Genomic DNA, 27,382 nt, shown 5'->3' with positions numbered 1-27,382 from the left:
ATAGCACAAATCAAAGTTTGTATTTTAAAAGCTATTTCAGCTGCATCATTCGAGACAACTCCCTTTCTCCCCCTATTTGTCGCACATGGTACTAACAAAAGGACAGAAAAAAAAAACTGATTAATTCAACTGCATTATGGGTATTGTAGTCTTTGACGACCACAGCTCGGTGAACTCCCCATTTAAGGAACGACAAATACCATAATCCTTTGCGCATATAAAACAGATTGCGTCAGTTGCAACGTTTTGACAGCGGCAGTCAGTCAACCTATGACCCGCTGGTAGAAGCTGCAGTCAGCTTGTTACCGTCATCCTTTTTTCTTTGTTCACTTTCACACAACACCTAGTCGTCGTTGACGCTCTTAGAAGGATGTCCGACGGCGGGGGGACGGAGGAAAACTCCGGCACTATGGAGGTGTCGGCCGTTCAGACGGTGGCTGATACCTCGGTGCTGCAGAAGCACATTCGGAAGCTGGTACCGCTGCTTTTGGAAGATGGCGGAGAGGCCCCGGCCTCGCTGGAAACCGCCCTAGAAGAGAAAAGCTCCGTGGAGCAGATGAGAAAATTCCTGGCCGATCCCCAGATTCACACCATCCTGGTCGAGAGAAGCGCTCTGAAAGGTACGTCAGAGAACTCGACTAGCTCACAAATATGATTTTAATAGCAACACTGTTTGTTCACCCAGTTACTTTAGAATAAAGTCGGCGTCTTTGCAAATTAGCTTTTCTTGTTAACCACCTGCCAAATAGTTTGGAAACTCATCGTTAACTGCTGCTTTTACAACGATATTAACAGATGTCGCTAAAGCTGTCCATCTACTTACTAAGATAACTGCGCCGCACTGGGTGGGGACGATAAAACAATCAATCACAACAATAAAAAAATGGAGCTGTATGTTGACGTAACTCCGTTATTTTTGTGTTCCTTCTGCATTTATATAAAGCTATTATATATGCATATCACGTTGAGGCCTGGTGCACAAATAACGAGACAGATACACAGTCATAATAAAAACATGAAGCATAATTATAGGAATTCAAAGAGAATGGCTCCTTTGTCATAGCTGTAAGTCATTTTATCATGTGAACCAGCTTGTGTCAATAAACACATTATCTTCAGTTTCCCCAGGCAAATTAATCCTCAGCTTCTGAGCTGCTTTCCTACTATATCTGTGCTGAATCTTGATCCTTTGATACCACACATGACCAGTCTTAGCCTGGAGGTTTTGGATTCCTAGCCCAAAGAGTCACTTCCCCGGCCTATTCGCGGTTTTGCATTAATAATACTGATACTGCAATGCAGCCCACTCATCACTTGTAAGGTAGGGTGTGGACATGAATAGCTGCACCATCATCTGCTGCAGCATTTCTCATTGTGCACATCTATCTAGAGTCCAAATAGTTTAATTCTTTTTTAGCTGCATTGCAACTTCACTGGCCTTAAGGAGTCAATCATGCATGTCTTTAAATAGTTTGAAATAATTTAAAAATAAAAGCAGTCACATGCCCTACCTTATTGTACATGAGGCAAATGGAAATGTAATAAAGCAAGACTATTTGCACTTTGGTGTCCTCATATTGACATAGACAAGGTATTAATGTGCTACTTTGACCTTGTTTTACACCTAGTATGAAGAACCTGATGCACACATTCAATGATGGGTCATCTGTTTAGTTAATTAATATATGTATTTGTTTCCTCACAGAGGAGGTCGGAGATGAAAGTGAGGAGGAGAAAGAGTGCATCACTTATAATGTTAACATTGACATCCACTATGGGATCAAGTCCAACAGGTAAATAATGCACTGGAAAAAGTAATACTGCATATGATCCTTCAGTTATTTAAATTCTGGCTATTCTGGATGAATATATTCACCTTTTCTTTACTCTGTAGCTTGGCTTTGATCAAGAGGACGGGCGTCATTGATGCAGACAAACCGATATCAACCCAGGTGCGAGTGCTGACTTTGAGCGAGGATTCTCCCTACGAGACGCTTCACTCTTTCATCAGCAATGCTGTCGCACCTTTCTTCAAGTCCTACATTCGTGAGTCTGGGAAAGCCGACAGGTAATGTTACTTTGCAAAGCCTTCCTTAAATAAACTAAATCCTGAACTTGCATTGAATTGTAATGGATGGAAATGTAATGGAAAGAAAAAACATTGTAACATTGTTATCTGTTACAACTTTCTAGAGATGGGGATAAAATGGCCCCCTCTGTCGAGAAGAAGATTGCTGAGCTGGAGATGGGCCTTCTCCACCTGCAGCAAAATATTGAGATTCCTGAAATCAGCCTGCTCATCCACCCCATCATCACAAATATCGCCAAGCAGTGCTATGAGCGTGGGGAGAAGCCCAAAGTCACTGACTTTGGCGACAAGGTGGAAGATCCTACTTTCCTGAACCAGCTGCAATCTGGAGTTAACCGCTGGATCAGGGAGATCCAAAAGGTAAGAGGAATTTCTATATATTTGTCCCAATTTAAAAGTCCATGATGGAAGTATATAACAAAGCAAAACCAGTCTTTGGGAAAAAAAAAAAAAACCTCTCTAATAAAAAACCCTTGATTTATGGTTGCTATTGTCATGATTCGAGTTTTGAGGAGAAGACAAACGACTGCATGGTCTCAGTAGATGTCAGAATAGTGATCTTTATTACACACTTCTGAACCAGAAGTATGGGAAGACTGACGTACAGCAACAATCTCCAAAGAGTGGACCGTTCCCCATCCTTATATAACCCATGATGACATCACACAGTTAGACCTTACTGGAAATGATAACAGTCTCCCCATAGTCCAAAGTTCTCCTTATACAAACATCAGATGATACTTTAAAGAAAAACAAGTGTGTGACATGTCATGTTGTGCAGTTCTGTGAGCCTGTGTGTCCAACTAGAGAATGTCCTGACATGACCTCCCTGTGTAAATAAGGGTGAACGTGCGTGTTTACATAACTCTCTATGTGCATGTTCTGATGTAGGCCTGCAAATGAATTAGAACAAGGTCCTGCTGGACCCTCCAGTTATGGACGGTGAATACAATGCTGTGGATACCATTTGAGACTTGATTACAATGATGATAATATGCATCCATTAATCTTTACTCAGATTACCATAGATATAAAACAAAGATTATACTGTCATCAGATTCCACAATGGTAAATGATTAATGATTGATACTTCTAATTATAACTGTGATCATAAGAATACAAAATAAAATATCTCCTGGTCACACTATCATCATTGCTCGCGCCCTTCTAGGTGACTAAGCTCGATCGTGACCCGGCCTCGGGCACAGCCTTGCAGGAAATTAGTTTCTGGCTGAATCTGGAGAGAGCCCTTAACAGGATCCAAGAGAAGAGAGAGAGCCCAGAGGTTCTTCTCACTCTGGACATCCTGAAACACGGGAAACGTTTCCATGCTACTGTCAGTTTTGATACAGACACTGGTAAGTTATAACTTTGCTGTTTTTACTTGGCTGGCTCAACACATGTTTGCATTTAGAAAAGCGCGAGTAAATGTTCACTTCTCCTCTACTTCTTCCTGCAGGTTTGAAACAGGCAGTGGAAACCGTCAATGACTACAATCCTCTGATGAAAGACTTCCCTCTTAATGACCTGCTTTCTGCCTCAGAGCTTGATAAGATCCGCCAGGCTCTAATGGCCATATTTACTCACCTGAAAAAGATCAGGAACACAAAGTATCCCATCCAGAGAGCACTACGCCTAGTAGAGGCCATCTCCAGGGACCTGAGCTCCCAGCTGCTCAAGGTGTTGGGTACCAGGAAGCTCATGCATGTAGCCTATGAGGAATTTGAAAAGGTTGGTGTGGTTTTTTTTTTTTTTGTCTCCAGCATAAAATAACACCCACAATTACACACAAACACACACACCTTGGCCACTCACAGTATTATACATTTTCCTGAATGCCCTTACGCTTCTCTGTGCAGGTGATGGTGGCTTGCTTCGAGGTGTTCCAGACTTGGGAGGATGAGTATGAGAAACTGCAGGTGCTTCTTAGGGACATCGTGAAGAGGAAGAGAGAGGAGAACCTGAAGATGGTGTGGCGTCTGAGCCCTGCTCATAGGAAACTTCAGTCCCGACTGGACCACATGAGGCGTTTCAGAAGGCAGCATGAGCAGCTGAGGGCTGTCATCGTCCGTGTGCTGAGGCCTCAGGTAAACCTTTAAATAGTGTTTTTTTTTTTTTTTTTTTTTTTTTTAAATCACATCTTGACTAAGAGATTTAATGTTATTCTTCTGTTGTTGTTGTTTTTTTGTTTTTTTTTAAGGTATCTGCAGTGCCTCAGCATGCCCCTGGAGAGACAGTTGAACCTCAAGATATGAAGGTGGCTGGAGTTCTCTTTGATGCTGCTGATGCCAATGCTATTGAGGAGGTCAACCTGGCATATGAGAATGTGAAAGAGGTTGATGGCCTGGATGTGTCCAAGGAGGGCACGGAGGCCTGGGAAGCCGCCATGAAACGTTATGATGAGCGCATTGACCGCGTGGAGACCCGTATCACGGCCCGCCTGCGTGATCAGCTGGGTACTGCCAAGAATGCCAATGAGATGTTCCGCATCTTCTCCCGCTTCAATGCTCTCTTCGTGCGCCCCCACATCCGTGGTGCCATCCGGGAGTATCAGACACAGCTCATCCAGCGTGTGAAAGATGACATCGAATCGCTGCACGACAAGTTCAAAGTGCAGTATCCTCAGAGCCAGGCCTGTAAGATGAGTCATGTCCGGGACCTGCCTCCGGTGTCTGGCTCCATCATCTGGGCCAAGCAGATAGACCGTCAGCTGACTGCGTACATGAAGAGGGTTGAAGATGTTCTGGGAAAAGGCTGGGAGAACCATGTGGAAGGGCTGAAGCTGAAGCAGGATGGAGATAGTTTCCGGGCTAAACTCAACACTCAAGAGATATTTGATGACTGGGCCCGGAAGGTATTTTATTCAACACCGATTCAGACATTTGGAAGAATATTAGATTGTAATTCTTACATATTGCTTCCTTTGTTTTGGGCTAATTGCAAATTCAAAATATTTGTTATCCCTTTCTTTTCTAAATCAGGTTCAGCAGCGTAACCTTGGTGTGTCTGGTCGGATCTTCACCATTGAAAGTACCCGGGCCCGTGGAAGGGGAGGAAACATGCTTAAGCTTAAAGTCAACTTTCTTCCTGAGATCATCACCCTCTCCAAAGAGGTCCGCAACCTCAAGTGGCTGAGTTTCCGTGTTCCTTTGGCCATTGTCAACAAGGCCCACCAAGCTAATCAGCTGTACCCATTTGCCATCTCATTGATCGAGAGCGTTCGCACCTACGAGCGTACTTGTGAGAAAGTAGAGGAGCGGTCCTCCATCTCCCTGCTGGTTGCTGGACTTAAGAAAGAGGTTCAGGTTCTCATAACTGAGGGCATTACTCTCGTCTGGGAGTCTTACAAGCTGGATCCCTATGTTCAGAGACTAGCTGAGACGGTCTTCAACTTCCAGGAGAAGGTCTGTGTGAAATAGATGTTACAGATATGCACGAACACAGACTCCAAACTGTCATTTAACTTTTAAATGACAAGTTGTATCAAACAATTTTGTCTTATTGTTTTTCAGGTGGACGACCTCTTACTGATTGAAGAGAAGATTGACTTGGAGGTTCGTTCTCTGGAGACCTGCATGTTTGACCACAAGACCTTCTCCGACATCCTGAACCGTGTGCAGAAAGCTGTGGATGACCTTAACCTCCATTCTTATTCCAATTTGCCCATCTGGGTCAACAAGCTTGACATTGAGGTCTGTACTGAAAGTTACATATTGTTCTGTAACGAATATAAAGTAATAGAAATACTTGGAATGTTTTGGTGTATAGTTGAACCTTTGTTTTGTTTTATAGGGTGCTTGTTGCTATGTTATTAAAATGGATGTTCTTTTAGATTGAGCGTATCCTGGGAGTGCGTCTTCAGGCTGGTCTTAAGGCTTGGACTCAGGTCCTCCGTGGCCAGGTAGAAGACAAAGCTGATGTGGACATGGACACAGAGGCTCCACAAGTCAGCCACAAACCAGGAGGGGAGCCCAAAATCAAGGTGAGAGTTGTGAAGTGGTACTGTGTTGCTTTGTCACGCTTTTCAAATGTTGATACACTTCTTTTAACATCTTGGAAAACCATGAACATCTAAGCACAGCTTGCTGTTTTATTATTATTTCTTTATTCTTAGAATGTGGTCCATGAGCTGAGGATCACTAACCAGGTGATCTACTTGAACCCACCAATTGAAGACTGTCGCTACAAGCTCTACCAGGAGATGTTTGCTTGGAAGATGGTTATACTTTCTCTGCCCAGGATCCAGAGTCAGAGATACCAGGTAGCCATCTTAAAACAGTTGTTGTTTGCACTGGTGAATATCTGGTGTAGGTAATCATGTAGTGTAAAACCACTTTTTAGACAAAATGTCTTTATTTTACTCAGGCAGGAATGATATTTGATGGTTTGGCCTATTGTACTTTGTACTGTTTTTATTTAAGCCACTCTGTCCCTCCTTGTTAGGTGGGTGTTCACTACGAGCTTTCAGAGGAGGAAAAGTTCTACCGTAATGCCCTCACAAGGATGCCTGATGGACCTGCGGCCTTAGAGGAGGCCTACAATGCTGTGGAAGACATCGTCAATGAGGTGGAGCAGTATGTTAAGGTAAGGGGCACCTATTTTAAAATAAAACATTACCTTACAAATTGATAGCTATTGATTATTTATTTTTTTTATTGTTTGTCTTTAGCTTTTATGACTCTTCGGACATACAGGATATACATTTGTGGTTATTTCACTGTTTATATGCTTTATTTTTGTTACTGCTGTTCAGGTTTGGCTGCAGTACCAGTGCTTGTGGGACATGCAAGCTGAAAACATTTACAACCGTCTTGGTGAAGACCTCACAAAGTGGCAAGCCCTGCTGGTCCAGATCCGCAAAGCTAGGGGAACCTTTGACAATGCTGAGACTCGAAAAGAGTTTGGACCAGTGGTCATCGACTATGGCAAGGTAGTAATGACTGATGGTTCGCAGTGTTGTGTTTAAGTAGGAGGAGGAGAAATACATTTCCACATTAAAATTTCCCTTATTTGTTTCGTGCAGTTGTATTTTTGACAATCCAGAACCCCCATGTGTTGGCTATACATTAAATTTTCATATTTCTATCTGATAACAGGTCCAGTCTAAGGTGAACTTGAAGTATGACTCCTGGCACAAGGAGGTTCTCAGCAAGTTTGGTCAGATGCTGGGACAGAACATGCAGGACTTCCACGCTCAGATCTCCAAGGTAACGTATGGTTTTACCAACATAGTTGGATGGATCACTTTCACACAGGGTAATAGTTATTCAGGACAGATGACTCATGCTTTGCTGTTCCTCATCAGTCCCGTCAAGATCTCGAACAACATTCTGTGGACACGGCTAGTACTTCAGATGCTGTCAACTTCATAACATATGTCCAGACTCTGAAGCGAAAGATCAAACAGTTTGAGAAAAATGTGGATGTAAGTACTCCAAACTATGTTTTTTGTTTTTAAAATCGGTTAAATTAAAATCATTTTCTAATCACAATCTCCCTCCTTTTTACCCGTAGTTATTCCGTAACGGACAGCGTTTGCTGGAGAAGCAGAGATTTCAGTTCCCTCCTTCTTGGCTCTACATTGACAACATTGAAGGCGAATGGGGTGCGTTCAGTGACATAATGAAGCGCAAGGACACCGCTATCCAGCAGCAGGTGGCCAACCTGCAGATGAAGATTGTCCAAGAGGACAAAGCTGTGGAAAACCGCACCACTGACTTGCTTAATGACTGGGAGAAGACCAAACCAGTTGCTGTAAGAAATATTTATCTTAATAAATTTAGTTTTCTATTTATAGCACATTTAATGCTAGATGTAGTTAATATTTTTAGATGCATAACTTCATGATGCCTTAGAAATGGCAGATAAATTTGACTTACATTTTTTTTTTTTTTTAAATGTCTGATCTGTTCCCTTAGGGTAACCTGCGTCCTGAAGAGGCCCTTCAGTCTCTGACCATCTATGAAGGCAACTTTGGTCGTCTGAAGGTTGAAAGGGAGAAGTGTGCCCGTGCCAAAGAGGCCCTGGAGCTTACTGATACTGGTCTGCTCAGTGGCAGTGAGGAGAGAGTGCAGGTAATGCCAGCGCACATTTACATAAATGGTTAAATTACAAAATGATAAATGTAAAATTCATTCATTATGTTTTCTGGCTGCATTTCATTATCCATAAACTAAAAATTAAACCATTAACTGAACATTTTGAACCATTTCTGTCTTTGTGGTGACCTGTAGGTGGCGCTGGAGGAGCTGCATGACCTGAAAGAGGTGTGGTCTGAACTGTCGAAGATCTGGGAGCAGATTGACCAAATGAAAGAGCAGCCATGGGTTTCTGTACAACCACGCAAGGTACCAAAAGCAGAGCAAACATTTAGATTAAATCCCTGTGCCGTTCTGTATGATCCTTAAATTCTTCACAGAATATAACATTAGTTGATTTATTTGTACATGTAGCTCCGTCAGAGTCTTGATGCACTTCTGAACCAGCTGAAGAACTTCCAAGCAAGGCTGAGGCAGTATGCTTCATACGAGTACGTACAGAGGATGCTTAAAGGTTACTTGAAGGTCAGTAAACTAGTTTCACTCAAACTAATCAAAAGTTCTAACTTACACGACAAATTTACATTTTACATTTCCTGTGGTTTCCTTTTCACTCCAGGTCAACATGTTGGTGATTGAGCTTAAATCAGAGGCTCTGAAGGACCGCCACTGGAAGCAGCTGATGAAGCGCTTGCATGTGAACTGGGTCCCGTCAGAGCTGACTCTTGGACAGATTTGGGATGTGGATTTGCAGAAGAATGAGATGGTGGTGAAGGATGTTCTTCTGGTAGCCCAGGGAGAAATGGCTTTGGAGGAGTTCCTGAAACAGGTAAAGAAGATTTGCAAGAGATGGGCAGTTATAGCCTACATCATTAGAAATAGCTCTGTGGTTTGTTATGCTATAATTGTACTTATGCTTCTTTTGGTTTTCAGATCCGTGAAGTGTGGAACTCCTACGAGCTCGACCTGGTGAACTACCAGAACAAGTGCCGTCTGATTAGAGGTTGGGATGACCTCTTCAACAAGGTCAAAGAACATATCAACAGTGTGTCCGCCATGAAGTTGTCTCCTTACTACAAGGTAAACAGAACTATACGTTTAGTTTATTAAGGTGGCAGTTGAGCTTTTTTTTTTTTTTTTTTTTTTCCTTTATATTTCAGCCAGTCAGGATGGCATACATCAGTACCGTGTTTTTCTTTCCGTTTTCTCCCAGGTGTTTGAAGAAGATGCCCTGAGCTGGGAAGACAAGCTGAATCGAATCATGGCTCTGTTTGATGTCTGGATTGATGTGCAGCGTCGCTGGGTCTATCTGGAAGGTATCTTTACAGGCAGTGCTGACATCAAACATCTTCTGCCTGTAGAAACTCAGAGATTCCAGAGGTAAGTCTTTCTAAATGCTGCCAAATCGTGTCAGCATTTTAAAAATATTAAAAAAATATAAGTAAAAAAAATATAAGTTAACTTTAAGAATCATAACCTGATTTATTTGGCGCACTCATGTTTAGTCCCCATTTCCTTCCATAAAAATATTTTCTACTAACTTCTTGTGTAATCTGTCTCTGTCTTTTTCCAGTATCAGCACTGAGTTCTTGGCACTGATGAAGAAGGTGACAAAGTCTCCTCTGGTGATGGATGTCCTGAACATACAGGGAGTGCAGAGGTCCCTGGAGCGACTGGCTGATCTTCTTGGAAAAATCCAGAAAGCCCTTGGCGAATACCTGGAGAGAGAAAGATCCTCATTCCCCAGGTATGAAGGGCATACTAAAGCTGAGCAAACAGAAGGAGGAATGTGTAACATGTCTTCAAATGTATTTTAAAAGTGAAAGAGTGTATCGGATATTTTGAATGCATTTATTAATACAATGATTTGATCAATTACTTTCTTGTTGGCAGGTTCTACTTTGTGGGAGACGAGGACCTGCTTGAGATAATTGGCAACAGCAAGAACGTGGCCAAACTCCAGAAGCACTTCAAAAAGATGTTTGCTGGTGTCTCCAGCATCCTCCTCAATGAGGACAACACTGAGGTGCTGGGAATCTCATCACGTGAGGGTGAAGAGATTATCTACAAGACACCAGTCTCCATCACAGAGCACCCGAAGATAAATGAGTGGCTGACACTGGTGGAGAAGGAGATGAGGGTGACCTTGGCCAAACTGCTGGCAGAGTCTGTCACAGAGGTCACTACTTTTAACAAGGGCACAGCCATTGACCTGAGCCAATACATCAACTGGATTGATCGCTACCAGGTTGGGATTTAAATAATTAATTCCATACTGTTTTAATTTCGATACACTCTTGAAATCTGGAACTGTGTTAATGTCGCCTTATCTTTATTCTCGTTTCACAGGCCCAGCTGGTGGTCCTGTCCGCCCAGATTGCCTGGTCTGAGAACATCGAGTCTGCCTTGACCACCATCTCTGGTGGTGGGGACATGACGCCACTGCAGGGAGTTCTGTCGAATGTGGAAGCCACACTCAACGTGTTGGCTGACACTGTGCTGATGGAGCAGCCTCCAATCCGCAGGAGGAAACTGGAGCACCTGGTGAGTTTGGACTTTTTTTTTTTTTTTTTTTGATATTTGTGAAAAATTGTTGTTGGATAAAAATTGTCTAAAATCCATTTCGCTCTCCATTCTTAGATCACAGAGCTGGTGCACCAGCGTGATGTAACCAGGACTCTGATCAAGAACAAGATCGACAACCCCAAGTCCTTTGAGTGGCTCAGCCAGATGCGCTTCTACTTTGATCCCAAGCAGACAGATGTCCTGCAGCAGCTGTCCATTCAGATGGCTAATGCCAAGTTCAACTATGGCTTTGAGTACCTGGGTGTCCAGGACAAGCTTGTTCAGACCCCACTGACTGACCGTTGCTATCTCACCATGACCCAGGCCCTGGAGGCTCGCCTTGGTGGATCTCCATTTGGTATGGAACTACTATTTAACTTTTTGTTTTACAACATGGCAAAGAGGGAAACAACCCCCCAACCTTGACTGAATTTGTCCTTTATCTAGGTCCTGCTGGCACTGGGAAGACTGAATCAGTGAAAGCCCTTGGTCACCAGCTTGGACGCTTTGTCCTGGTCTTCAACTGTGATGAGACTTTTGACTTCCAGGTAAATTTATCATTTTAGCAATTTTATAACAGGACACCAGCATACCATCAGAGATTAAACACTGTGCTCTGTTATTGCTTATTAATTCAGTGACCATTTTTCGTTTTCTCCTTCAGGCAATGGGCCGTATCTTCGTGGGTCTGTGCCAGGTAGGAGCCTGGGGCTGCTTCGATGAGTTCAACCGTCTGGAAGAGAGAATGCTGTCGGCCGTCTCCCAGCAGGTCCAGTACATCCAGGTCGCCTTGAGGGAGCACAGCAACCCCAACAGAGACAGAAGTATGCATAGTATTTGTGAAAGATGGCTGTCCTTTTAATGAGAAATATCCAGACTTAGACATTTGTGAGAATAAAACGCAGCAAAGCAAATATTCTTCAACACTTCATGCTGCTGAGGAAAAATATCACCAGAATATGCCACTATATTCATCACCAGTGATTAGGTTTTTCCAGGGGAGTGTATTATAAGTAAGTCTTTTTTCCTTCTTTTTCCTTTTGGTCACTTTCCTAGGCGTACCTGTCACTACAGAGCTCCTGAACAAGCAGGTCAAGGTGAGCCCAGACATGGCCATCTTCATCACCATGAACCCTGGCTATGCTGGCCGTTCCAACCTGCCTGACAATCTGAAGAAGCTCTTCCGTAGCTTGGCCATGACCAAGCCTGACCGCCAGCTCATTGCACAGGTCATGCTCTACTCTCAAGGTTTCCGAACAGCTGAGACCCTTGCCAAAAAGATTGTGCCCTTCTTCAAGTATGTATTGTTTTAGTTAGTAACTTTGACAGGACTTTAAGTCAGAGGTATGACAACTTAATCTTTTGCTTCTTTAAAGACTGTGCGACGAGCAGCTCTCCTCCCAGAGCCATTACGACTTCGGTCTCCGAGCACTCAAGAGCGTGCTGATCAGTGCTGGCAATGTCAAGCGTGAGCGAATCCAGAAAATCAAGAGAGAGAAGCTTGAGCGTGGAGAGGATGTTGATGAGAATGAGATTGCAGAGAACCTTCCAGAACAGGAGGTATGTAAAGTAGACTCTTGGACATGGAGGTCATGTTTATTCAGGGCAGAGTTTTTGCAAGTATAACAAACTTATTTTAGAAAATGAGTTGTTTTATTCAGTCTGTCTGTCATTTTTTTTTTTTTTTTTTTTTTTTGTTTTAGATCCTGATCCAGAGTGTGTGTGAGACCATGGTTCCCAAGCTGGTGGCAGAAGACATCCCTCTGCTGTTCAGCCTGCTGTCGGACGTCTTCCCTGGAGTTCAGTACCATAGGGGAGAGATGACTGCTCTGAGGGAGGAGCTGAAGAAGGTCTGCGGAGAGATGTACCTCACTTATGGAGATGGGGACGATGTAGGCAGCATGTGGGTAGAGAAGGTATGAAGCTGAGTGGAACTGATATACTTTAGTTCAATGGGCTTTAAACATTTTCCTGTTATAAGATTCATATATACTGACATTTAACTTGTCGTTCAACCTTTTCCAGGTGCTCCAGCTGTACCAGATCACACAGATCAACCACGGTTTGATGATGGTGGGACCTTCAGGAAGTGGGAAGACCATGGCATGGAGGGTGCTGCTCAAGGCCCTGGAAAGGTTGGAGGGTGTGGAGGGCGTGGCCCACATTATCGATCCCAAGGCCATCAGCAAAGACCACCTGTACGGAACCCTGGACCCCAACACTCGTGAATGGACTGATGGCTTGTTCACACACATCCTCAGGAAGTGAGTTCTGTAATAATTGAGTAATTACACATCTTCCAAGCTAGTCTAATTGTTGTAATTAATTTCTTTTTAATCTTTAAATGAACGATTTCTTTCAATTTCAGGATCATTGACAATGTCCGAGGTGAACTACAGAAGCGTCAGTGGATCATCTTTGATGGCGACGTTGACCCAGAGTGGGTTGAAAATCTGAACTCTGTTCTGGATGACAACAAGCTGCTCACCCTGCCCAATGGAGAACGTCTCAGCTTGCCACCAAATGTAAGAGCATGGCAGTTTATACACAAATTTATTTTTCTCTTTTCTTAATGAAGTCTGTCCTGGAGACTTCATTAAGTATTCAACCCAAATTATTCTTTTTCTGTCCAGGTGCGTGTGATGTTTGAAGTGCAGGATCTGAAGTATGCCACCCTAGCCACTGTGTCCCGGTGTGGTATGGTCTGGTTCAGTGAGGATGTTCTCAGCACTGACATGATCTTCAACAACTTCCTGGCTCGCATTCGCAGCATCCCATTGGACGAGGGAGAGGATGAAGCTCAGCGGAAGAGGAAAGGCACAGAGGATGAGGACGAGGCTGCGTCACCAATGCTGCAGGTAAATCTAGAGAAGAACACATGCTGTATTTAAAAACAAACAAATAAAAAACACACTAATGCTGTCCCCACTTTCTGCTTTAAACTAGATCCAGCGAGATGCTGCATCGGTCCTTCAGCCGTACTTTACCTCCACCGGCCTCGTGATCAAGGCCTTGGAGCATGCCTCGAAGATGGAACACATCATGGATTTCACCCGCATGCGATGTTTGGGCTCATTGTTCTCAATGTTGCACCAGGCCTGCCGTAATGTGGCTCTGTACAACAACAACCACCCCGACTTCCCCATGCCCATTGATCAGCTGGAGAAGTACATGCAGGTAATGTTCTCCTTTTTCTTGCTCTGTAATGAAAGAAGTATAAATGCTGAGGTGTTGCATCAACATGATTACTGTGCTTTCCTAAAACTAATTGTTTTCATGGAATTTCTTTGCAGAGGTATTTGATCTACGCTGTGCTCTGGTCCTTCTCTGGTGATGGAAGGTTGAAGATGAGGGCAGAGCTTGGGGAGTATATCCGTCGCATCACCACTGTGCCACTTCCCACTGCACCCAATGTTCCCATCATTGATTATGAGGTACATCCTTTCTTTGTCAAAGAGTTGCTGCTGCTATTAATTCCCTATATCCACTTTTTTAGAGATTAATTATTATGTTTTTATTTGTGTTTAGGTGTGCATCTCAGGGGAGTGGCAATCCTGGCAGGGCAAAGTGCCCCAGATTGAAGTGGAAACCCACAAGGTGGCATCCCCAGATGTTGTTGTTCCTACCCTGGACACTGTTCGCCATGAAGCTTTGCTTTACACATGGCTGGCCGAGCACAAACCACTGGTGCTGTGTGGACCACCTGGCTCTGGAAAGACCATGACCCTGTTCAGTGCCCTCAGGGCTTTGCCTGATATGGAGGTACTGGGCTATGAAATCATTTTCACGTTAATTGCCTGATCTTTGAAATATTCACAATCAGTTCTAATCAGATATTGGCATTATTGTTGTAACTAAGCTGTTCCCATCTAATAGCTAAAATGTCTACTGCTGCTTTCTACCAGGTTGTTGGTTTGAACTTCTCCAGTGCCACCACACCAGAACTGCTGCTGAAGACGTTTGACCACTACTGCGAGTACCGGCGGACTCCAAATGGTGTGGTCCTCGCCCCTGTCCAGCTGGGGAAGTGGCTGGTGTTGTTCTGCGACGAGATCAATCTGCCAGACATGGACAAGTACGGCACACAGAGAGTTATCTCTTTCATCAGACAGGTATGACAAAATGATTCTGTGTTAAGCCCTTTGTACTTTTAAGTATGTCTAAGCACTTCATTTAAGTCATTGCTGCATCAAATTGGGATCCTATGTCTGTGCAGATGGTGGAACACGGAGGCTTCTACCGCACCTCAGACCAGACTTGGGTCAAACTGGAGAGGATTCAATTTGTTGGAGCCTGTAATCCTCCCACTGACCCTGGCAGAAAGCCTCTCACACACAGGTACAGCTCTCAGACTGAACATCTGATTAGAACTGTAGTATAATTAATGTTTAATGCAAAAGGCAGGCTCTAACAGTGGTCATATTACCACATAATCTTTCTAGGTTCCTGCGTCACGTCCCTGTGGTGTATGTGGACTATCCAGGCCCAGCCTCCCTTACCCAGATTTATGGAACCTTTAACCGTGCCATGCTGCGCCTTATCCCCTCTCTGCGAACCTACGCTGAACCTCTTACAGCCGCTATGGTTGAGTTCTACACCATGTCTCAGGTAAAGATGATTACATTTCTCTTAATATGCATGTTTTATTGGAGACTTTTTTTTCCATATAAATAAAAATATTGAATATTATTCTTTTTTCCACTTCAGGAGCGCTTCACCCAGGACACACAACCCCACTACATCTACTCTCCCAGAGAGATGACCCGCTGGGTGAGGGGTATCTTCGAGGCCCTGCGGCCACTTGAGACTCTTCCTGTAGAAGGGCTCATCCGCATCTGGGCCCACGAAGCCCTTCGTCTCTTCCAGGATAGGTGGGTGCTCACTGATGTGAGGCTAGTTGTGCTTGCTCTGCATCAGCTGTAAAGTGTAACATTTTTGATAGTAACGTTTAAAATGTGATCATATCTGATTGTGTCATTCAGGCTTGTAGGTGATGAAGAGAGAAGGTGGACAGATGAAAACATTGACACGGTCGCTCTCAAACACTTCCCCAACATTGATAAGGAGAAGGCTCTCAACAGGCCTATCCTCTACAGTAACTGGCTCTCCAAGGTACATATGTGGCCATATGTACTCAAATATGATGGCCAAACTCTGATCCTGCTGCTGTTAAGTTACTAAAGAGTTGTAAGAATTGACTTCATCATTAATGGCTCTAGTAAGAATTTTACTGAGTTTGTGTTTTTGTGTATGTAGGATTACATCCCAGTGGAACAGGAGGAACTGAGAGACTACGTGAAGGCCCGTCTGAAGGTCTTCTATGAGGAGGAGCTGGATGTTCCTCTGGTGCTCTTTAATGAGGTTCTGGACCACGTCCTCAGAATTGACCGGTGAGTAAAGGCTTCTGAGCGTTGTCATCTCAGTGTTACTTTAATTATAAATGACAAAAATAAATATTAATTTTGGATTACATTTTTAAAATCTTTATCCTTTGTTAGAATCTTCCGTCAGCCTCAGGGACATCTACTGTTAATTGGTGTGAGTGGAGCAGGAAAGACCACGCTGTCCCGCTTTGTAGCCTGGATGAACGGATTGAGCGTCTACCAGATTAAGGTTAGATACAAGTGATTTGTAGTCATAGAACATTTCCCTGCCTTTTGCATGGATTGTTGAGCGTGTTTTTGTGTTTTCAGGTACACAGGAAATACACTGGGGAGGACTTTGATGAAGACCTGCGTACTGTGCTGCGTCGCTCAGGTTGTAAGAACGAGAAGATCGCCTTCATCATGGATGAGTCCAATGTGCTGGATTCTGGTTTCCTTGAGAGAATGAACACACTTCTGGCCAATGGAGAGGTAACTTACAGCTAGTTTCTTATTTGTGGTGCTTTATTCATTTGAGTGTAAAGACAACACCGCCCCTAGTTTTCTGAGGTTAATGTATGTCCATTGTTTTCTGGCTTTTATTGTGTTAATGTTACCCTTCTTTTTTTTCTTCTTTTTTTTTTAATAGGTTCCTGGGCTGTTTGAGGGAGATGAGTATGCCACCTTGATGACTCAGTGTAAGGAAGGAGCCCAGAAAGAGGGTCTGATGCTTGACACACATGAGGAGCTGTACAAGTGGTTCACCAGCCAGGTTATCAGAAACCTTCACGTGGTTTTCACCATGAACCCCTCATCAGAGGGCCTGAAGGACAGAGCTGCCACATCTCCTGCCCTGTTCAACAGGTACAGACACTTAGAGTGGATGATTGTAATAAATGTGAGGAAAAAGAAAACTGCACTGAGTTTCCGTGTTTACTGAAAACATTCCTCTGCGTCAGGTGTGTGTTGAACTGGTTTGGAGACTGGTCCACAGAGGCCCTATATCAGGTGGGTAAGGAGTTCACCAGCAAGATGGATCTGGAGAAGCCCAACTACAAAGTGCCAGACTACATGCCCATCGTCTACGACAAACTGCCCCAGCCACCATCTCACCGAGAAGCTATCGTCAATGGCTGTGTGTTTGTACATCAGACACTTCATCAGGTAGAGCTGTTTCCAGCAAATGAGCTACTTTATTGTTATTTCAACAGCAGTTGCAAATTTGCAAACGTTCTTGGATACAAATGATTGTAAAATTTACTGAGACGTACATAAATAATACTTTTAACTTCTTTCAGGCAAACAACCGTCTGGCCAAGCGTGGCGGTCACACAATGGCCATTACTCCTCGTCACTACCTTGACTTCATCAATCAGTATGCCAACCTGTTCAATGAGAAACGCAGCGAGTTGGAGGAGCAGCAGATGCACCTCAACGTTGGTCTCCGCAAGATCAAGGAGACTGTGGATCAGGTGAAGTAGCCTTTTCGTTTCATGAAATCTTAAAAAGCCATCAGATTAGTTTCTCTAATGAAAATTTTGTCAGCTTGTTAGAAGTGCTTGTGTTTGTCTCCTTTCACAGGTGGAGGAACTTCGTCGTGACCTGAGAATTAAGAGCCAGGAGTTGGAGGCAAAGAATGCTGCTGCCAATGACAAGCTGAAGAAGATGGTGAAAGACCAGCAGGAGGCCGAGAAGAAAAAGGTAGGAAGGCTGAACTTTGAAATGACTAGTTTTTAAAGACTTTAGACATTGTTGCTTAGGCCTGCAATTACGTGTTTAAGTGTTTAAGATTTTAATTTATTTACTCTGTCATTGTGATTCAAGGTGATGAGCCAGGAGATTCAGGAAGCTGTGTACAAGCAGCAGGAGGTGATTAAGGACAAACAGCTGAGCGTCAAACAGGATTTGGACCAAGTGGAGCCAGCTGTTATTGAGGCTCAGAATGGTACAGTGATTCTTGTTCATTTATTCATCAGTGTCTTTAAAAAAAAAATTAATTTAAGATTATTCTTTCAGTCATTTGATGTCATAAAACCAGCAAAACCAGTACAACAGCACTTGAATTGTTATGTAGACTTTGTTAACATCTTCTGCTTACATCCTCCCATCATCATGCCCCCTTCCCTCATCATAAAACCTCATCCTTGCTCACCTGATGTTGATAGCTGTTAAGTCCATTAAGAAGCAGCACCTGGTGGAGGTGCGTTCCATGGCCAATCCACCCGCAGCGGTGAAGCTTGCTCTGGAGTCTATTTGTTTGCTCCTGGGAGAGAGCACAACGGACTGGAAGCAGATCCGTTCCATCATCATGAGGGAGAACTTCATCCCCACCATTGTTAACTTCTCTGCTGAAGAGATCAGGTGACATGAGAGAATCTTTGTTTATAATTGTTTACTAAAAATTTCCCCTTCTGTCTCCCTCTCTCCCCCTCCTTCATGTTTTTCTGTCTTTGCCCCCCTGAACCTCTTTCCAAATTCTTCCCCCCCCCCAAACACTACTATTTGTATCTTGCAAACACATTCCTCCTTTCACTTAACTAGCCGTGAGTTCTATTAAGCGGCAGCACCTAGTAGAAGTACGGGCTATGACCAACCCCCCAGCTGCAGTCAAACTGGCCCTGGAGTCTATCTGCCTTATGCTGGGCGAGGAGACAAATGACTGGAAAAAAATCAGACAAGTTATTATCAGGGATAATTTCATCAGCAGCATAGTCAACTTTTCCTCTGAGGAAATGAGGTATATGTGTCAGTGTGTTTTGTTTTTGTTTTCTAATGGAAGCACAAATGCCATTTAATCAGTACAAGTGGCACCTGTGATTAGCAATCAGTGTTAATCTACTGGAACAAAGTGTAATCGGCTGGTTTTAAATCTAAGAATAAGCTGATGGTAAAAACTACTGTGCTTGTGATTTCTTGCAGCCAGAAATTGGTAGAAATTGTTCCCATCCCCACCTCCAAACCCAATTCAAAATAATCCTCCACACTGTTCCACAAGTTTGATTTTCTCAATGATTATTGACTGCACAGAGTGCTGCTGTATTGTAACTCCTTGGACTATTTCAACTATTTCCAGCGACTCCATCCGTGAGAAGATGAAGAAGAACTATCTCTCCAACCCAAGCTACAACTATGACCAAGTGAATAGGGCATCATTGGCCTGTGGACCCATGGTGAAATGGGCGATTGCTCAGGTAGAGAAGCCTGAACAATATGAAAATAAGGACTATAACTGGGTAATGAGGGTTTTCGTCTAATGTACACTTCTACCACTCCTCTAGCTTAATTATGCTGACATGCTGAAGCGAGTGGAGCCTCTGCGTAATGAGCTGCAGAAGCTTGAGGATGATGCCACGGACAATAAGACGAAGGCAGAAGAGGTGGAGCAGATGATCAGAGACTTGGAGGCCAGCATTGCTCGGTACAAGGAGGAATACGCTGTCCTTATCTCTGAGGCCCAGGCCATCAAGGCTGATCTGGCAGCAGTCGAGGCAAAGGTAATTGTCCATAAAACATGCCTGGTTCTGTTCAGATCATCTGTTCAGGACTAAACAGAAGTTTCTTGGAGGAAAAAAAAATCTCATTTCTTATGTTCTTTACTCCCAGGTGAACCGCAGCACAGCCCTGCTGAAGAGTCTGTCAGCAGAGAGAGACCGCTGGGAGAAGACCAGTGAGACGTTCAAGAACCAGATGTCCACCATCGCAGGAGACTGTCTGCTTTCTGCAGCATTCATCACGTATGCCGGCTACTTTGAACAACAGATGAGGCAGAACCTGTTCACTACATGGTCTCATCACCTGCAGCAGGCCAACATTCAGGTATTTCCTACTCCAGTCCACATGTCCAGTCATTTTTGATCAACACGTCTCCAAATGTCAGCCTCATTGTGATTACTAATATAAACCATAGTCACCAGCAAGAGTGCTGTCAATAGATCAAATTTCAAGGTGCTCACTGACTTGATTTTCTCCTGCAGTTCCGCACAGATATTGCTAGAACTGAGTACCTGTCCAATGCAGATGAGAGGCTCCGCTGGCAAGCAAACTCTCTCCCAGCTGATGACCTCTGTACTGAAAATGCCATCATGCTCAAACGGTTCAACAGGTCCGCAAACCTCACCTATCTCCTTTAGGCTGTGTGTTCAGTTGAACTTACTTCTAAACATCTTTGATCTTTCTTTATCTCTTATTAGGTACCCACTAATAATCGATCCATCAGGCCAAGCCACAGAGTTCATCATGAATGAGTACAAAGACCGCAAGATCACAAGAACCAGCTTCCTGGATGATGCCTTTAGGAAGAACTTGGAGAGTGCTCTGCGTTTTGGAAACCCACTGCTGGTTCAGGTAAGAGCTACCTTCTCCAACTGCCAGTGTTTTCCTTGTGTGCTTGCTGCTTGATAATTTTCTTAAAGCTGCCATAATCAAAGGACTAGTTTGTTTAGAGTTTTTTGGGGGGGGGTAATAAAAAACAACTTGGAAAATAGATTTTAATCTCAAGGGAGATTAAATTTGAAATATTTATTTCCAAAGGACGTAGAAAGCTACGACCCCATCCTAAACCCAGTGCTGAACAGAGAGGTCCGCAGGACTGGAGGGCGTGTTCTCATCACCCTTGGAGACCAGGACATTGATCTGTCACCTTCGTTTGTCATCTTCCTCTCTACCCGAGACCCAACGGTAAGGGCACTGTTTATTGTATCAGTATTGATCAACTAACATTGTTATTTGCTTTGTTTAAAAAGTACAAAACAAAACAGTTATACAAAAGTGTTTATCTGCATTGTTATGGTCTCTTGTGTCTGCAGGTTGAGTTCCCACCAGACTTGTGCTCTCGTGTTACCTTTGTCAACTTCACTGTGACACGCAGCAGCCTTCAGAGCCAGTGTCTCAACGAGGTCCTAAAGGCTGAGAGACCTGACGTGGATGAGAAACGCTCAGACCTCCTTAAACTGCAGGGTGAGACAGAAACATTGAGATTCTGTGATAAAATGATAAGACACAGGTGGTGGGAAAAGAGATTGGTGAAATTTTAATGATTCAACTCTTATATTATGACTGTCTTTCAGGCGAGTTCCAGCTGCGTCTTCGTCAGCTGGAGAAATCTCTGCTGCAGGCCCTCAATGAGGTTAAGGGTCGCATCCTTGATGATGACACCATCATCACCACACTGGAGAATCTGAAGAAGGAGGCAGCTGAGGTGACTAGGAAGGTGGAGGAGACTGATATCATCATGGCTGAGGTGGAGGCCGTGTCACAGCAGTACCTGTCTCTGTCCTCTGCCTGCAGCAGCATCTACTTTACTATGGAGGCTCTGAACCAGGTCTGGGCACATCTCATTTGCTCTTTAAACTAGTACTGTTGGTAGTATTGTCTTCTTTTCTCAAAATTGCTGTAACATCAATGCACACAGAGATAGGAACTCAGAAATAAACTGAGCAAATGTTCTCCCTTCAGATGCACTTCCTCTACCAGTACTCTCTTCACTTCTTCTTGGACACGTATCACACAGTGCTGTATGAGAACGCCAACCTCAAGAACATTAGTGATCATTCACAGAGGCTTGCTGTCATCACCAAGGATCTTTTCCAGGTTTATAACATAACTCCTATGAATAAGGGTTGTTTTGGGGGGGTGAATGTAACAGTCATGAGCTTTATATGTGATTTGTGTGGCATTAGGTGGCGTTCAACAGGGTTGCCAGAGGTATGCTGCACCAGGACCACATTACATTTGCCATGCTGCTGGCTAAGATCAGCATAAAGGGCATGACCAGGTAAGAGAACACCTGAGTTACACTAATGGAGCACAAGCAGTCATGGCATACTGCATGAAGCACCGTTACTTATTTATTTTCTCCTTTTTTCCAGTGAGCTGCCATATGATCCAGAGTTCCAGCACTTCTTACGTGGTAAGGAGATCGTACTGACAGGCACACCACTTCCCAAGGTGAAAGGTCTGACCGCTGAGCAGAGTGAGGCCATGGTTCGACTCAGCCGCCTGCCAGCTTTCAAAGACTTGGTTGAAAAAGTCGAGGCTGACGAGGTGAGTAATGGTAGGCCGATGGGTAGTTTGTAGTTTGACTCTTAGAAACTCTATTAGTAATCATTTGTTTTGCTTGTTACTTCAGCAATTCTTCATGTGGATTGAGAGCAACACTCCAGAGCTGGCTGTTCCATACCTGTGGTCAGAGGAGAAGCAGTCCAGTGAGTATATACATTGTGTACAAACATTAAGGCCAAGCAAAAAACAAAACAAACACACTACAGTGTATATATTTGTATAAATTATATCTGCCTGAACTGTCCATTATATGTTCAGCTACCATTGGCCAAGCTCTGCACCAGCTCCTGCTGATTCAGGCCTTCCGTCCCGACCGTCTCCTGGCCATGTCACACATTTTTGTATCAAAGGTGCTGGGAGACACATTCATGAGCATCATTGAGCAGCCTCTTGATCTAGCTAATATCATCGACAGTGAGGTAATGATCACTTATTTATTTCAGATCAATGACCTTCCCATTGTCACTCTTGCTGATAATTCTTATTTTTTTGTGTCTGTAGGTGAAGCCCAGCACTCCAGTGCTGATGTGTTCTGTGCCAGGTTATGATGCCAGTGGGCTTGTCAGAGATCTGGCTGCTGAGCAGAACAAACAAATCACCTCAATTTCTATCGGTAAGAAGGAAATAAACGTAACTTTTGGTTTACCAGTAATGTAGATCAAGTGCTTAATGAGAAATTTTGAGGATATTGTAAATAACTGCTTACTGATGTTTTCCACAGGTTCTGCTGAAGGTTTCAATAAGGCTGACAGAGACATCAATACTGCTGTCAAGTCTGGCAGGTGACTAATGTGGTTTCTTTGTGTTTGTGAGACTGTACAGTTTGTGTTCTTGTACTGATATCCTGACTGTTCCTTGTCCTGCAGGTGGGTGATGCTGGAGAACGTCCATCTGGCCCCTGGGTGGCTGATGCAGCTGGAGAAAAAACTTCACTCTATGCAGCCTCATGCCAGCTTCAGGCTGTTCCTCACAATGGAGATCAACCCCAAGGTATATCACATCATTCATTAGATTTGTCATTTAGACTTGGATTAATTCATTGTCAGTTTTCACTACTTCCTGTTTTTCATGCCGCTGTGTTTTACCACCAGGTGCCAGTGAATCTGCTTCGTGCTGGCCGTATCTTTGTGTTTGAGCCTCCTCCCGGCGTCAAGGCTAACATGCTGAGAACTTTCAGCAGCATCCCAGTGGCTCGCATGTGCAAGGTAACATAATGGACACACACAAATGTGAAGAATAAACGATCAGTGCTGTCCAAACATTCTCCATGTAAATCATGTTGTCCCATATCCACGCAGGCCCCCAACGAACGTGCGCGTCTCTACTTCCTGCTTGCTTGGTTCCATGCGGTCATCCAGGAGCGCCTGCGTTACGCACCACTGGGCTGGTCCAAGAAATACGAGTTTGGAGAGTCTGACCTCCGTTCTGCTTGTGACACGGTTGACACCTGGCTGGATGACACTGCTAAGGTTGGAGAATTAACACTTTAAATGTTTTCTAGTTTTTGTATGACTAATCCTTTCCTCCTTGTAGCTGTTGCCTAAATCTATTAGATAATGGTCAGTTTTAAATAATATGACCTTGCTTCACTCCAATCGTTACACTCATGCACACATAGGGTCGTCAGAACATCGCTCCAGACAAGATCCCCTGGGCAGCTCTGAAAACCTTGATGGCCCAGTCAATCTATGGAGGTCGGATCGACAACGAGTTTGACCAGCGGCTGCTCAACACCTTCCTGGACCGCATCTTCACCAAGGGAAGCTTTGACAGCGAGTTCAAACTGGCTCTCAAAGTTGACGGACACAAGGACATCAAGATGCCTGATGGCATTCGGTTAGTATCTGATAAGTTTTAGCTTTTGTTGTTCTCTGATAAACATTCTCTGTTAAGCATCTGATCATTTTGATTTGTTACAGACGTGAGGAGTTCATGCACTGGGTGGAGATGCTTCCTGACACTCAGACGCCATCTTGGCTCGGATTACCGAGCAATGCAGAGAAGGTCCTGCTTACCACTCAGGGTATGCTGCTGTTGCTGTTACTGAACGACAGCTTGTTTTTCATCTGTGTTCCATTTATACTTAACAAGTTGAGATTGAATATTCTCACTGGGTAGCTCATTAACCAACTCTCTCTCTATTCTAGTGTCATAACTCGTACTTTGGCAGGCTGTCGCCGTGCAGTGAGAGGTCGAAATCTTAGATTTAGTTGTTTTTTGCGTCTACTTTGGACAGAACACTGTGCCGGGTGTCAAAAAACATGTTAAGAACATTCCTTTTCCTCATCTCTCATCCTTCCATCAGTTCTCTTCCCTCTTTATCAGTTAGTTTTTAGAAGCAGCCTTCTGTAGCATAGCTATAATGTGCAGCGTAGCTGTAGTCATAGCCATTTTACTTTAAAGGTTTTCTTCCCAAAGGATGGGTGTGGGTCTCCTCACCCTTCAGCAGCTGTATTTCACAGCCATCATGTTGCTTTGCTTAGATGTTATCTTGTCCCACCTGCAGATTAGGACTTCAAACATCCTACCATGCCTGCTTCCCATCCTTTCACTCCCCCTCTCTGACCTCCACAGTCATGGCTGCCAAAGCATCCATCCCTTGAGCACATGGTCCAGTCTCCCCTTCCTTCATCCCCACTCCACCACAAACTTTCTCCCTTAAAACCCGCCCCTTTTATTATTATTTTTTTTTTTTTGGGGTTGTGCTGATTTCTTTTACAGATCCAGTAATTCAGAAATGTGGATCGTTATCCACTTGGCAATTTCGTTTAAGGTTACATGTGTTGGAATTATTGCCTGAAGCCTTGTGTATTTTGTCTGACCCAGTGTAGTCCTATTTTTATTTTTTTTATTTTTGATAAAACAAACCCTTTAACCCATCCTTGAGGTAAGGTGTTTGTTTCTTTTCTGTGATTAATTTCTTCTTCCCTTCCTACATCCCACCATGGCCTTGTCTTCCACCTCCCTCCTTGCCCAATCACTCCCTCTGCCGGGCTGCGCAGGCACTGACATGATGGGTAAGATGCTGAAAATGCAGATGTTGGAGGATGAGGATGACCTTGCCTACGAGACTGAGAAGAAGGAGCGCACTTCATCCACATCTGACACCCAGCCAGCCTGGATGAGGACCCTCCACACCACCGCCTGCAACTGGCTGCAGCTCATGCCGCAAACGGTTAATCCTCTCAAACGCACAGTGGAGAACATCAAGGTAATGACAGAGAATAGAGGACTGGCAAGCAGGCTTGTGCTGACAATATCCTTCTTTCATTTATAACCAAGGAATTGTTTCACCGTCGGGTGATTTTCAATCTTTGTGCCTGAAATGTGAGGTAATCGGGTATAACGGACTTTAAAAAGTTTGATTTTCAGTAAATGAACAATTTTTCTTTTTCAGTTTCACCAAAGCACATCTGTCTGGCTTCTAATTTATGGTTTTGTTTTGGCATTAATATTATCTTTGTCCAAATACCAGGACCCCCTGTTCAGGTTCTTTGAGCGTGAAGTGAAAATGGGAGGTAAGATGCTTCAGGAGGTCCGTCAGGATCTGTCCGACGTGGTACAAGTGTGCGAGGGCAAGAAGAAGCAGACAAACTACCTGCGAACACTCATCAGTGACCTTGTCAAAGGTTCTTCACTCAGACTATTTGATGTACTTTAATGAATTTGTTTATTTGTTTGAATACTTTATATACCTGTGGTATACACCTGTCTGTTCAGGAATCCTCCCTCGCAGCTGGTGTCGGTACACAGTCCCCGTCTCCATGACTGTAATCCAGTGGGTGTCAGACTTCAGTGAACGTATCAAACAGCTGCAGCAGATCTCCCAGGCAGCTGCCAGCGGGGGTGCAAAGGAACTGAAGGTACTGTTTGTGCACACATTCAAACAAGCTTTGGTTCTTAAATAGTTTGGTTAAAAATGAAAACAAAATGTGTTTTCATTTTCTTTTTATTTCTACTCCCTTGTCTCTTCCTCTCATCATTTCCAGAACATCCATGTGTGCTTGGGCAGCCTGTTTGTGCCAGAGGCTTACATTACCGCCACCCGCCAGTATGTGGCACAGGCAAACAGCTGGTCCCTGGAAGAGCTGTGTCTCGAGGTTAACGTCACCACTGCTCAGGGCGCCTCACTGGATGCCTGCAGCTTCGGCATCAAAGGTTAGACTTAACACATATCATCTGATCTAGTTGGCGGCAAAAGCACTGCACAAATCAGATAACAATGCGGCCTTTAGACTGAACAGACAGCGTTGTAATTAAATCATATCCATATGAATTTAACATGTTTTTTTTGTTTGTTTAATCTGGACTGAAATCTAACCTAAAAAGGTGTTCGCAGGACTCTAAAACATGCTACTAACTGTATTTGTGGTCTAATGTAGTGAGTTGTTAAGACATGAATTTCTTTTTCTCATTCCAATCTTGCTTGCTGCACCCTCAGGTCTGAAGCTTCAGGGAGCTACTTGTGCCAACAACAAGCTGTCTCTGTCCACCTCCATCTCCACTGAGCTGCCTCTCACTCAGCTCCGCTGGATCAAGCAGAGTAATGCTGAGAAGAGACACATGGTAACCCCCCCCCCCCCAAAAAAAAAAAAACCCCAGCCCCATTGGGATCTAAAAAGCTAGATTTTGAAATATAGCTATGGAGTTGTCCTTCTCACCTTTTGTGTTTTCCTTTCGCTGCAGGTCACTCTACCCGTGTACCTGAACTTCACCCGGTCTGACCTAATCTTCACCGTCGACTTCGACATCGCCACCAAGGAAGATCCTCACAGCTTCTACGAGCGTGGAGTTGCCATCCTGTGCACAGAGTAATTGAAACGAGACGTTTCCTCACTTTAAGTCTTGATTATAATCAAACCACATTTAATCACTTACATTCATTACCCCATAATAGTAGTTGTAGTAGAGATGTTTGTGGAACTGCAGTGAACATGTAACAGTTCTTAGTGTTTAGAAAGTGTTTTGGAAGGTTGAGACGTTGTCTGATGGTTAATGAAAAGAAAATGAAATTTGGAAAGGAAAGTTGGAAAAAAGATGTTTTAATGGAAGAACCAGCACGTTGTTGTATTTAGATGGAATAAAGCTCATTGGAATGAACTGCTTGGTCTTTGTGTTTTAATTAATGCCGTGCATGGTTGTTGCTATGGAGCTCTTTTCTTCTTAGGAGCCTGTTCAGACTGGGAAGTATTCTAAAGGAAATGTTTAAGTGAATCACACACACATGCCAAAGGAAACATCAGTGACATAATGTTCTTTCTTGTGAA

The 27,382-nt window shown here is 43.8% G+C and overlaps 1 protein-coding gene across 2 annotated transcripts; it reads left to right on the top strand.

The window, feature by feature from the left end:
- The first annotated feature begins 222 nt into the window (after positions 1–222).
- On the top strand, positions 223–27,215 carry dync1h1 (dynein, cytoplasmic 1, heavy chain 1). 2 transcript variants are annotated; one of them, XM_026152804.1, is made up of 78 exons: positions 223–620; positions 1,706–1,793; positions 1,895–2,068; positions 2,194–2,449; positions 3,261–3,447; positions 3,549–3,820; positions 3,949–4,176; positions 4,290–4,943; positions 5,071–5,493; positions 5,602–5,781; positions 5,922–6,071; positions 6,204–6,350; positions 6,533–6,673; positions 6,843–7,019; positions 7,186–7,296; positions 7,395–7,514; positions 7,604–7,843; positions 8,008–8,163; positions 8,323–8,436; positions 8,542–8,652; positions 8,747–8,956; positions 9,061–9,207; positions 9,341–9,507; positions 9,701–9,874; positions 10,021–10,375; positions 10,477–10,671; positions 10,768–11,050; positions 11,140–11,240; positions 11,357–11,516; positions 11,749–11,989; positions 12,069–12,252; positions 12,396–12,608; positions 12,718–12,956; positions 13,061–13,217; positions 13,326–13,550; positions 13,639–13,869; positions 13,986–14,126; positions 14,221–14,454; positions 14,598–14,804; positions 14,909–15,030; positions 15,135–15,300; positions 15,400–15,563; positions 15,675–15,804; positions 15,949–16,082; positions 16,191–16,305; positions 16,386–16,547; positions 16,705–16,919; positions 17,015–17,219; positions 17,354–17,527; positions 17,637–17,756; positions 17,880–18,000; positions 18,597–18,792; positions 19,129–19,246; positions 19,334–19,549; positions 19,659–19,871; positions 20,030–20,157; positions 20,246–20,399; positions 20,586–20,732; positions 20,861–21,011; positions 21,122–21,375; positions 21,510–21,644; positions 21,734–21,828; positions 21,923–22,097; positions 22,183–22,258; positions 22,374–22,534; positions 22,617–22,728; positions 22,837–22,897; positions 22,982–23,105; positions 23,207–23,320; positions 23,414–23,584; positions 23,734–23,951; positions 24,035–24,138; positions 25,118–25,326; positions 25,591–25,744; positions 25,836–25,978; positions 26,105–26,273; positions 26,557–26,681; positions 26,802–27,215. In XM_026152804.1, the coding sequence occupies exons 1-78, from the start codon at positions 371–373 to the stop codon at positions 26,928–26,930; spliced, it is 13,923 nt and encodes a 4,640-aa protein (XP_026008589.1). In that variant the 5' UTR covers positions 223–370; the 3' UTR covers positions 26,931–27,215. The 2 variants fall into 2 exon arrangements, with proteins under 2 accessions (XP_026008589.1, XP_026008588.1); XM_026152803.1 differs by lacking the exon at positions 18,597–18,792 and adding an exon at positions 18,221–18,416.
- The last annotated feature ends 167 nt before the right edge of the window (positions 27,216–27,382 follow it).

The sequence above is a fragment of the Astatotilapia calliptera genome, chromosome 19 (genome assembly GCF_900246225.1).
Source record: "Astatotilapia calliptera chromosome 19, fAstCal1.2, whole genome shotgun sequence".
Classification (NCBI taxonomy): Eukaryota; Metazoa; Chordata; class Actinopteri; order Cichliformes; family Cichlidae; genus Astatotilapia; species Astatotilapia calliptera.
The sequence above is the reverse complement of the archived record's forward strand: the minus strand, read 5'-3'. Positions and strand labels throughout refer to the sequence as shown.